Source organism: Poromitra crassiceps, assembly GCF_964638095.1.
Source record: "Poromitra crassiceps genome assembly, contig: HAP1_SCAFFOLD_1716, whole genome shotgun sequence".
Taxonomy (NCBI): domain Eukaryota; kingdom Metazoa; phylum Chordata; class Actinopteri; order Beryciformes; family Melamphaidae; genus Poromitra; species Poromitra crassiceps.
This window is the reverse complement of record NW_028150698.1, coordinates 12,501-24,708: the sequence shown is the minus strand read 5'-3', so window position 1 is coordinate 24,708 and position 12,208 is coordinate 12,501. Positions and strand designations below refer to the sequence as shown.

General features: G+C 40.8%; 1 protein-coding gene across 1 annotated transcript in view; it reads right to left on the bottom strand.

Moving 5' to 3' along the window:
• Window positions 1-1,596: 1,596 nt before the first annotated feature.
• Window positions 1,597-12,208, bottom strand: part of LOC310772008 (sodium- and chloride-dependent GABA transporter 1-like) — a gene marked incomplete at both ends in the record, with an annotated part of 23,109 nt that continues 12,497 nt past the window's right edge. Inside the window, 8 exons of the mRNA XM_083664486.1 lie at window positions 1,597-1,692; window positions 2,681-2,848; window positions 4,181-4,281; window positions 4,894-4,996; window positions 9,566-9,697; window positions 10,270-10,382; window positions 10,906-11,030; window positions 11,314-11,417. Coding sequence (XP_083520612.1) covers window positions 1,597-1,692; window positions 2,681-2,848; window positions 4,181-4,281; window positions 4,894-4,996; window positions 9,566-9,697; window positions 10,270-10,382; window positions 10,906-11,030; window positions 11,314-11,417 — 942 coding nt within the window. The remainder of the gene's footprint in view (window positions 1,693-2,680; window positions 2,849-4,180; window positions 4,282-4,893; window positions 4,997-9,565; window positions 9,698-10,269; window positions 10,383-10,905; window positions 11,031-11,313; window positions 11,418-12,208) is intronic.

Sequence of the window (12,208 nt, the reverse complement as noted above, 5' to 3'; positions counted from 1 at the left end):
TGCCTCAAGCATCGACTTGGACTCAAGAATGAACTGATTAGATTTTCGTGGTCAAAGATCAAGGTCACTGTGACCTCACACACGAATGCCATTCCCAAGTTCGTTAAAGCAATATCTCAAGAACAGCTTGATGGAATTTCTTCCAATTTGGCTCAAACGTCGACTTGGGCGCAAGGATGAATGGATTACATTTTGGTGATCAAAGGTCAAAGGTCAAGGTCACTGTGACCTCTCCAACGCCATTTTCAAGCTTGTTAACGCCATATCTCAAGAATGCCTTGACGGAATTTAACTAAATTTGCCTCAAACGTCACTTGGACTCAAGGATGAACTGATTCCATTTTGGTTATCAAAGGTCAAGGTCACTGTGACCTCTCAAATACCATTTTCAAGCTTGTTAACGCGATATCTCAGGAATGTCTTGATGGAATTTCTCCGAATTTGCCTCAAACGTCACTTGGACTCAAGGATGAACTGATTAGATTATGGTGGTCAAAGTTCAAGGTTACTGTGACATCACGACCGCTCGTTTCATGCTCGTTAACGTGAGATCTCAGGAACGCTTTGACGGAATTTAATCAAATTTGCCTCAAACCTCCACTTGCACTCAAGGATAAACTGATTAGACTTTGATGGTTAAAGGTCAAAGTTCAATGTCACTGTGACCTCACACACCCAATTTCCAAGCTCTGTAACGCAACATCTCAAGAGCGCCTTGACGGAATTTCTTCCAATTTGCCTCAAATGGCGATTTGGACTCAAGAATGAACTAATGGCAGAGGCATAAATCCACGGTGCGGTCGTTCTAGTTACTTATAGGTTCTTTCTTTTTTGAGAGAGAGAGAGAGAGAGAGATAATCTACAGCGTGAAGATGGACAATGCAGTTGTCAGTTGTAGTTTATGTGATTTTATTGAAATGAAGAAGAATAAATGACCCACTGTCATGGCAGATCCTTCACATTTGTCATATACTCCCAAAACTGACAAAATATTTTATCATATGTTCCACATTTTCATCATCTATGGAAAAAAATTATATTTACACCTCTCTACTATTTAAATTAACTGTGGTCGAAGACTAATAACATTTATGGATATATAACATAATTTAAAATGTAGAACATGAAAGCCGAGCTAACTAAGTATTTTATAAAACACCCATTCAAATAACGAAAAAACAAACAAACATTCATGGTAACACTTAATAGGATGCTGTATGCATTGTCAGCATTCATATTCATTCATAAGCAAGTAGACTTGAATGCATTACAACCTTATGCTTGGCTCAAGTTTTACCAGATTGTTCAGTATATTGAGATGTAATGTACATCACAACAGTCATTGCATTTGCTGGAAGCGAGAATTTGAAAGGTGGGATGAATATTTACATACACGAATGAATGAATATCTACATTTATCAAAAGTGCTTTCTCCCTTCCTTCCTCGTCCACTTGGTTTTTCAGCACAAGTTAAGATGGAGGAAAACGACATGGTAACATACAGTACAACTCGAGTCCACCTGTCCAATTGTCAAATTTCAGTACAGACCAAGTGGAGGGGAAAACATTAGGCAGGTTATTTCCACTGACTCCTGGCTAGACAGGCGCTTCGCCCATGCTCCCCGTGTGCCTAACTTCTTCATGGCCCGGTGCCTTTTCACCCTTTTGGGCAGTTGTCATCTTCCGCCAACGCTGGTCATGAAAAAGAAGACATGTGTTACATCAATCTCAGGCTCACCAGTTAAATACTAATAACAGCAATCCTTCAGGTTCACGAGACTGGAAGGCCGTGCGAGTGGCATAGAAGGTACAGGTGGAAAGTGCAGCAACCACAGAAAGCACAAGTATAGCCTACACACACACAAAAATATATATTTATATATTTAATTGAAAAGCAGAGAAGGCAGATGGTAATTTTTTCCAATAGGAGTGTCAGCGATTTCTCAAGAAGGTACTGAGATTTAAGCATTTAAGTTTGCGTTACGTTATTGTCAGCAAAAATCAGTATTGCAGGAGACAAACAATAACACAGTAGCTCTATCAGTCAATGATTTGTCCTGTCCACACCAACAGTGTTTTAGAAAATCTCTCCGTCCACACAAGAACGCAAAAACAATTAATAAACGCCTCTGCAGCGTTTATGTTGCAGAGCAGTTTCCAACCTACTGAATCGTAAAAGCGGGAAAGTCCCCACGGGAAAGTCCCCGCTTTTTATTTTTTGTTTTTGCTTAAAGTGAAATGTTTTATGGTCACTCATGATGCAGTACATTGCTGGTTCGGCTTGGTTACAGCCTTAAAACTCGTTAGGCTATAAGGATTTCTATGGAGAAAATGAATGGGAAATACTTTTCCGGGGCTGGTGACGTCAAGTGACTGTTTAGCTCTATTGTACCAAGCTGTGCTCACCTTGAATGCAGTATCCCTTTTCTTTCTTTCTTTTTTATTTTTACTTTAAACGACAGTGATGTTGTCCTTGTACAAAAACCTTTCTGCTTCTATCTGAATGACAAAAACCTACAAAAAAAACTTGCATACAGCCTTCCTGTATGGCTCGTCGTAGCCTATATTTTTTCAGTCTTTTGTTTGTTGTGACTTGTGAGCAGCAGTAACTTGTCAGCTCTTTATTTGCAAACAGAAACTGTTAAAGCAGACAACAAGCAAGACAGTGCGAGGTGTTCACCTGTTTGATGCTGCCCTTGGTGGTGCAGAACATGTAGATGACATAGCCAGGAACCAGTACCATGGAAGACAGAGCCATGAACCAGCCAATCACCTGGCCCCACAGCGGATACACATACTTCCCCAGGGTGAGGGGGGTCATCTCAATGGCACTGAAGGTAAACACCCCCTGCAATATAAGGCAGTATTTCAGTCCATTTCAACAGCAATAATGATCGGGAATACTGGTGATATGTAATATTATTACTTCCGCCAAGGAGTTGGCAGGAGGTTATGTTATCACCCCTGTATGTCTGTCTGTCTATCTGTTTGTCAGCATATCTCAAAAGTTATGAACGGATTTGCACAAAACTTGGCAGAAAAGCAGGCCAAGGCCAACTTAGAAGCGTTTAACTTTCCACGCTCACTGGCCAAAAGGAGGTGTGGCAATGGTGGTAACCAATCACAAAAAGGCACATAAGGCACATAGGGGCGGCTATGGCTCAGGAGGTAGAGCGGGTCATCCGCTAATCAGAAGGTCGGTGGTTCGATCCCCGGCTCCTCCAGTCCGCATGTCGAAGTGTCCTTGGGCAAGACACTGAACGCCGAATTGCTCCCGATGGCTGTGCCAGCACCCCGTGTGGCAGCCTGCCACCCTCAGTGTGTGAATGGGTGAATGTAGGCACATTGTAAAGCGCTATATAAATGCAGTCCATTTACCATTTACCATTTACATAAGTTCCAAATGGATTTACGTAACACCACGCTGTGGCGGAGGTAAGCACTCTACCAAGTGAGTTAGAATGTGTATTTGGTATTGAAGTATTATCACATTGAATGGAGGCTGGCTACATCATATGTTTGATTTGCTAGCTATAAATTAACATGTGGGGATCAATTTACTGACATCCTTTGACATTATTATGCAGTTTTCACACAATGTACAGAAAGCATTGAATATGATTTGACTTGTAAATTTTAGCCCAGTTCACTATCACCTTTCAATATTCCAAACATACAGAAATATGAATAAATGAAGCCCATTGCCAGTTAGCCAATGACAAGAGTATACATTGAGTAAGGTGTACTTTGTCATTTTGGCAGAATGCCATTCCATTGATAAATCCTTCTTTATCATGAAACTTCCGTTTGTTAATACAGTAGAAGAGAGAGAAAGACTTTGCCATGATTTCCCTGAGGGCTTGACAGTCTATGGAATGAATTGTAAATCAACACATGGAAAGGCAAAGCCGTTCAGAAAGGGCATCCATCCTGGTGGCACATCCACCTATCAGCACCTGCTATCACTGGATGACCGCAGATAATTATGAGCAATTTGTAGTAGAAGACAGGTTGCTTGCACACTGCCAAATCCTTTACATACTGTAGATCTCCATGTGAGAGAGAGGGAGGTACAGGTTTCAGCTTGATTGAGAGTAACCCACTTTTTTAATTCTGTAGGTAAGGAGTTTAGGCCATAGAGGGTATAATTTGCTAATCATTCCCTATAGGCCAGGCTTACCAAGCAGATTAGCGGAGTGAAGAACTTCCAACAAAGCTTCCACCAGACACAGGGCCGATAGCCGATCATGTCCTCAATGTCCTTATAAAACCTCTCAGCTCCTATGGCATAAAGACAGACAAAGACAACAAGAGAGTGTGACACAATATGGAGGAACAAAGCATTATGGGCTGAAAGAGAAGGGAAAGGAGACTGCAAGGGGTATTTAGAGAGAGTGAAGCAGATAGATGCAATTTCCTGTTGGATAACTGTACAGTATACAGGGCTCAGGCAATCTACATGCTTGCTTAATTTGGTGACTTGAAGCACATATCAATTATGGTCACAGGTTCGAGCCCACCGCCAGCTTGCTTGGGCGTCCATACAGGCACAATTGGCTGTGTCTGCAGGTGGGAAGCCGGATTAAGGGTATGTGTCCTGGTCACTGCACTAGTGCCTCCTCTGGTCAGCCTGTTGTGGGGGGATGCGTGATCCTCCCACGGGCTACGTCCTGCCGGTGAAACCCCTCGCCGTCAGGTGAAAAGAAGCGGCTGGCGACTGCACATGTATCGGAGGAAGCATGTGCTAGTCTACAACTGTCCCTAGATTGGCACGTCCGAGACAGGGGGAATTGGCCAAGTACAAGTGGGGAGAAAACTGGAGTGAAATCGGAAAAAAAACAAAAAAAAAACAAGACAACAGTAGAATTAGACAGTATACAAGAGACATCTTACCATAAAACCAGGATATGGAAACGGTTTCGAAGAAGACGAGGTAGAGGAGGCACATCCCACTGGCGGAGTAGTAATCAAACAGCTTGAACACGTACAGACCACCCTGAGACACACACACACACACACACACACACACACAAATACACACATCTCCTTTAGAAACTGAATACGAATATTCCTCTCTTTATTCAATAAAATATGCATGATGAATGTAACACCACAGGTTGTTGTGAGATCGTTTTGTCATTAAACGATTAAACGATTTCAGACGGCCAAGCCTGTCTTTATTGTCACACGGTTACACATCAACACATGCACGGAGGGCCACAAACACACACATGCTGACGGTGGCTGGTGAAATTTGTCCTCTGCAATTTAACCCATCCTGGCTTTTGTCCTTTCCTCCGGGGGGCAGGCCAGGAGCAGTGGTCGCTTTCTCGTACAGCGCCCGGGGACCGACTTCGGATGTTGTCGTCACTGGTCGGATGACGATGACGATCTGATCTTCTGCATGTTTTTAATGGGGGGGGGGGTTATATACGGAGGAGCCCCCCTGGGGGAGCACATGCAAACTCCACACAGACAGAAAGGCCCTTACGACGAGATACCCCACCTGGGCAGTAGGCACTGAAGATATGGGGGGAACACAACCACAGCGCCCGCAGTGTCCCAGGCGAGAATCGAACTCAGGACCTTCTGACTGCGAGGCGACAGCTCTACCACTGAGCCACCGTGCCCCCCTCCTGCATTATGTATAATGCAGGAGGGGGTTCTATTCCCTAGTGTGTGCGTGTATGTGCGTGCATGTGTGTGTGTGTGTGTGTGTGTGTGCGTGTGTGCGTGTGTGAGTGTGAGTGTGTGTGTGCGTGTGTGTCTGTGCGTGTGTGCAAGGGCATAGGTTTGACTTAGACATTACTGGGGAGGTCGCGAGTGTGCGAGCTGTGCAAAGCGTGCTAGAAATGTGTGCGCAAAATGTGCAATATTTCTAGTTAACAATAATTAGGCTACATAATCTATATGATGATGAGAGAATAAGAAATGACATGTTGGCACATGAAAACAACACAAAATTACAAAGTAGAGGAGTAGAAAAGTAAAAGTGTAGTAGAAGAGAGAAGTGTGGCCTAACAAATAGGCTTAACAAGTGCTAGAGAAGCATTTGTTTTACTATTAACTATTAACAATAATATTGTGTTTGAATATCTGAGTAATTAATTAATCATTCACGCCTACAAGTCGCTACTGAGGGCTTTCTCCCCCTCCAGCCAAAACATCTCTGGGCAGTATGAAACCTGCTGGAGGGTTGGATCGGCGCTTCAAAGCCTAGATATGGGACGTGTCCCTAGCATCCCTACCCAAACCTACACCCATGAGTGTGTGTGTGTGTGTGTGTGTGTGTGTGTGTGTGTGTGTGTGTGTGTGTGTGTGTGTGTGTGTGTGTGTGTGTGTTCAGCTGGCTCTATATCTTCTGAGTTAAAATTGGCGAAGTGGGTGGTGTCTGTGGCGGTGACAGTCACGTTTGTAATGTCATCAGTGATGTCATCAGTGATGTCAGACTTTGCACCTCTCCAAACAATCTTTGAGAAAAAGGTCATCAGCCTAGCACTCAAAATACTGAACGACCCATCTCACCTTTTATTCTGTGACTATGATCTGCTGCCCTCGGGCAGACGATACAGAGCGTATAGATGTAAGAGCAATCGCTTCAAGCTCTCTTTCTTACCCACTTCTGTGTTATTGCTGAACAAACAGCCGGTACTGCCCCTTCCCCTAGGAGGTTGTTCCCCACAAGAAGAGCGGGTAAGGACTCAGTCGTAGGAGACTGTTCACTGCTGCTGGTTGGTTTCTTTTCACTTTTTTTATAGTTTATTATTTTATTTTATCATTTTATTATTTTATTTTATTTTATTCTCTTAATTTTTTATTATTCTTACTCTTGTTTTTATATTGAGTTACTGGTTTTATTTAGTTGAGTACCCCACTGCTCCTGAGGAGGGGTCTGTACCTCCTAAAATTGTACTTATTTATCTTCTTATTCTTTTACATTATCATATGGGAAGAAATTGCAATGAGGGTTGTGCATGATGACTTGTGCAATATGCTTACGAGCAATTAGGATGAAGTGTTGAACCAACTACATTCGTTGTCTTTATTTTTATACTACACCGCTTGCACAACTTCCCAGTGGAAGTTTAGTGTGCATGTCAGCAAGGGATTACACTGTACGTTTCTGTGTGTTTTTCTTTCTGTCTGTTGTATGTATCGTGTCAAAACCTATATGTACTTGCGATATGTGGCTGTGTATGGCACTATATGCCCAAGACATTCCCCTCGGGGACAATAAAGTTCATCTCATCTCATCTAATCTCATCATCAGTGATGTCACTCGAGTACAACGGGGTTTTAGGGCCATGCATGATGAAAAAGGGCCATGCATGATGAAAAATAAAAATTACAGGATTTTTTTTTTAGTAAAAAAAAAATTAAAAAAAATGAGAAAAAATGAGAAAAAAAAAATCGAAATTTCGTGAATAAAGTCGAAATTTAAGCACCAGACAGAAGAAAAAAATTTCGAGGAGCAAGTTTTTTTCTTTTTTTTTCAAGAATAAAGTCGAAATGTTGATATTAAAGTCGAAATTTCGTGAATAAAGTCGAAATTTCGTGAATAAAGTCGAAATTTCGTGAATAAAGTCGAAATGTTGAGATTAAAGTCGAAATTTCGTGAATAAAGTCGAAATTTCGTGAATAAAGTCGAAATTTAAGCACCAGACAGAAGAAAAAAAATCAGAGGAGCAAGTTTTTTTTCTTTTTTTTTCAAGAATAAAGTCGAAATGTTGATATTAAAGTCGAAATTTTGTGAATAAAGTCGAAAAATGTTGAGATTAAAGTCGAAATTTCGTGAATAAAGTCGAAATTTAAGCACCAGACAGAGAAGAGGGAAAAAAATCCGAGGAGCTATTCTTATTTAATTTTTTTCAAGAATAAAGTCGAAATGTTGAGATTAAAGTCGAAATTTCGTGAATAAAGTCGAAAAATGTTGAGATTAAAGTCGAAATTTCGTGAATAAAGTCGAAATTTCGTGAATAAAGTCGAAATTTAAGCACCAGACAGAGAAGAGGGAAAAAAAATCCGAGGAGCTATTCTTATTTTATTTTTTTCAAGAATAAAGTCGAAATGTTGAGATTAAAGTCGAAATTTCGACTTTAATCACGAAATTTCGACTTTATTCACGAAATTTAGACTTTTTTCTCTAAATGGATTTTTTTTTTTTTGGGAAACAAAACAAAACAAATCCTCCTGTAATTTTTATGTTTCATCATGTATGGCCCTAAAACGCCGTCGTACTAGAGCAACTGTGATGTCATCAATGTCTTTTTTTGTTTAAAATGGCCTAAGTGGGCTCTGGGGGTGGTGTCTGTCTGTTTGTCTAGTATTCTCAAATTTGGTTCAAGAGACAAATATCATCAAATGGGGTCCATGGCAGTCATGGTATGGTTCTAATGTGGACTAAATTATGCTCCTTAATATGAAAAGGTTGAGAATCAGTTATATAAGTTATTACATTATATTAGAATATTTGAATTTAGAATTACATTTTACATAATTTTTCTTATTACAGACGTTCAACAAAGGCATATAAGACACACATTTATTTACAACTCCGGACGGCTATGCGCACCTATGGTGTGCCATGGAACCAGCCTCTCAAAATGCACCCAATGGTGGAAATGCTTAAAACATCTAAACCTGGGGTGGGTTTTGTGTCGCATGTATATAAAAAGATACAACACAATACCCAAAGTTATATGGGAATTGTTAAAGTCTGGAATATTGATTTGAAAGATTATGGACCGATAATAGACTGGAAAAGAGTATGGAGAAACATCTCTGCCACATCCCGCAATTATAATAATCAATTGTTACATTATAAAATGATTCATAGATTCTATCTATCACCTAGAAAGTGTTGCCAATTACAGATAACTACAACCCCTTTTTGCTTGCTATGTTCACAAAAGTCAATTGGCACCTATATCCATATGTTTTGGGAATGCTCAGGTGTAAGATCATTTTGGGTTCAGATTGCACTGATTTTATCAGTTATTATTGGCTCTAAAATACCCTGTTTACCTAATGTTATGTTGTTAAATGATGATTCCTCTATCAATATGTCTGGTAAAACCAAGCAAATATTTTTTTCTGGCCTTACAGCTGCAAAGAAGATTCTGGTAATGAGATGGAAACCACCTCATGTCCTTAAAGTAGATCAGTGGATGTCTTTATTTCATAGTACTCTTGTTTTAGAATCATCTATAGCAAGGGTAAATGGTGCAAAAAGGGAAACAATTGAAGCTCTTATAGATGCAATCGAATTAGTAAAACGATATAGCCTACGTCGAGTGGTGTAAAGTGTATTATATTGTATAGCGTGCTTGCATGCAGGTGTATATCTACATTGTATATGTGATTGTATGTATGCTCTTTTATATGTTTTGGTGTGTACAGGAGATGGTGAATGGGGAAGGGGAATGAAAGCAGCCAACATGTCAATGTGAATGTTTATGTCTATAATGTCATAATAAAAATTTGGTCATAAAAAAAAATAAGACACACACACACACACACACACACACACACACACGTCACACGTCACACACATACACAACAACACCTGTGTGATGTTGGAGAAGCCAATGATGAAGGAGATGAGGCAGACAACCAGGATGAACGTCTTCTTCCTCTTCCTCAGGACCATTGGGAATTCATCCATCAGAGCTGTGATGAAGCCTTCTACCGTGCAGAACTGAGACACACACACACACACACACACACACACACACACAAGAAGCTAACAAATAGATATAACAGCTGGCACAGTCAAAAATATGCAAAAACATGCACAGATGCTTTTAGCAGACCTGGATCAAAATGTAGTTGGGAATTAATGCGGAAAATTTGTTTTAACTGTGTGATTCCCAGTTTTAGCAAACACTAGTAGAAAGTGTCACAGAAAATTAAAATGAGAATTAATTGTTGTGAAAAGTTTTCTTGAATTTCCTTTTCACTTTCATATAATAGAGCACTCTGACATGCTTCCAAGTAAAGTTTTTTTTTAAGAATCTTAATCTTTCAGTAGGATATCTGAGACCAATCTTGCTCCCATTCTTCATAGAAAATTCACCTCAGTAATTGCTTTTCTTATTATTTCATTATTTCATAACACAGCCTGATGAATTAATACTTACAAGATGAATTGGAACAATGAGTGAAATTAAAGTTAAGTCTTCTCCGCATTAGATATATAAATGACCATTGTGTGTGTGTGTGTGTGTGTGTGTGTGTGTGTGTGTGTGTGTGTGTGTGTGTTGTTTGTACCTGACTGTCCAGGCCGAGCATCATGAGCATGGAGAAGAAGAGGATGGCCCATAGAGAGGACATGGGCAGCTGGGTGACGGCCTGGGGATAAGCTAGGAATGCCAGGCCAGGACCTACACATCACACACGCACACACACACACACACACACACACACACACATGCGCGCACACACACACACACACACACACACACACACACACACAGACACACACACACACACACACACACACACACACACACACACACACACACACTTCAAATTACTTCACATGCTTTCTTTAATTAATTTTGTAACAGACCCCAGAATGACTTGATGTGGCAAATGTCAAGCCGTTTGGACTATGATGTAATAATGATGATGTCATACGAACACTGCAAAGGACAGAATCTGTCCCCAGGGGGGCACAACGAGCAACTTAATGGCATGATACTCTAATTCATACAGCAATCAGACATTTATGGAGGTCCCACAGAGGTGAATTTGTCTGAGATGGCTTTTTCTATGCAAAGGTCAAATGCGGTCTCAATGATGAGCACATTTCTCTTCTGTGCTTCGGGCTGTTTTACTTGTTGGAAGAAATATAAATATGTTGTTGTTTTTCCACTCTATAAGGGCATCAATACTGTTCCTCACCTGATGCTGCTAGCTCCTGGACGGGTTTCTTCGTGATATAGGACATGAAGCCTACAATGGAAAAGATGACGAAGCCAGCAAACATACTGGTGAAGGAGTTGATGGTGCACACTATGATGGAGTCCCTGGAGAGAGGATGAGAGACAAACACCATATTATAGAAGTTAGATATCATACATATCACACAAGAATGGCAGAATCCTGTGGGGACAATAATAACCCATACAAAAAATGCATGCATGTTCATTCTAAGGAGCTGAGTATCCAACCAAAGGGCATTATTTACTTTATGCTAAAAGGAAGAGAATGAAAGAGAATAAAGTCGATTTTGTGAAAGGGGAACAGTCATGTTAACATCACATCAGCCATGAAGGATGTACAAAGCTCATGAGTAAGGGATCTACCTACTTGTACACGTCATTGTTGTATGAGTTGTAGCTTCCCAAGGCGATGAGCGAGCCCAGGCCCAGTCCATAGGAGAAGAAGATCTGAGTGGCTGCATCCAGCCACACCTATGAGACAGCAGATACGTCAGGCTAAGTGCTTCATCCAGCCACACCTATGAGACAGCAGATACGTCAGGCTAAGTGCTTCATTGCTTGGCATTTCATTCTTCTTCTGTTTTGAACTTGTGCATTCATGTGTGCGCGTCTGAATGTGAGTAGGTGTCTGCTTGGTTGTTTGTCAGTGATGGGCAAGCTACTTGGAAAATGTAGTAAGCTAAGCTATCAGTTACTCTCGATTAAATATAGCTAAACTACATTGAAGCTATCCCCAGAGAAATGTAGCAAGCTAAGCTACGAGCAACATGGCAAAAGCAGCTTGCTACATCAAAGCTACTTTTTTTCTCACATTGAATCAACTTCATGTCAAAGAACAACTTTCCACCAAAAAATAGGCAGACAAAAAAAATCTAATTTTGATTGTTTATTATACCCTAAAACACACTGAAACTCTCACTGGCACAATATTCAAAAACAGACAATAAAACCTGAACTTCATCACTGCCAGTGGCTCCCTCTGGCTCTGCCATCTTTCAAGTTCGTTGCTGATGTGACTTCACCAGCACATGACATATTTTGCCCTACCCTTAACCAATCGTCAGTTTTCATTGCCTAAACCCAACCCACTCAGAGGCAGAGTAGTGCCGGGTCTTGCTGCAAGAGAGGCAAGGATGCTAAAAAGCAAGGATGAGACAACAACACTTGTTGTCCGTCATAATGGAACTGAAAGTGCTTTATTGGCTACACAGGCACACTTGACATATGCAATGTCTCCTCCTGTTTAATCCAAACTTCAGCAG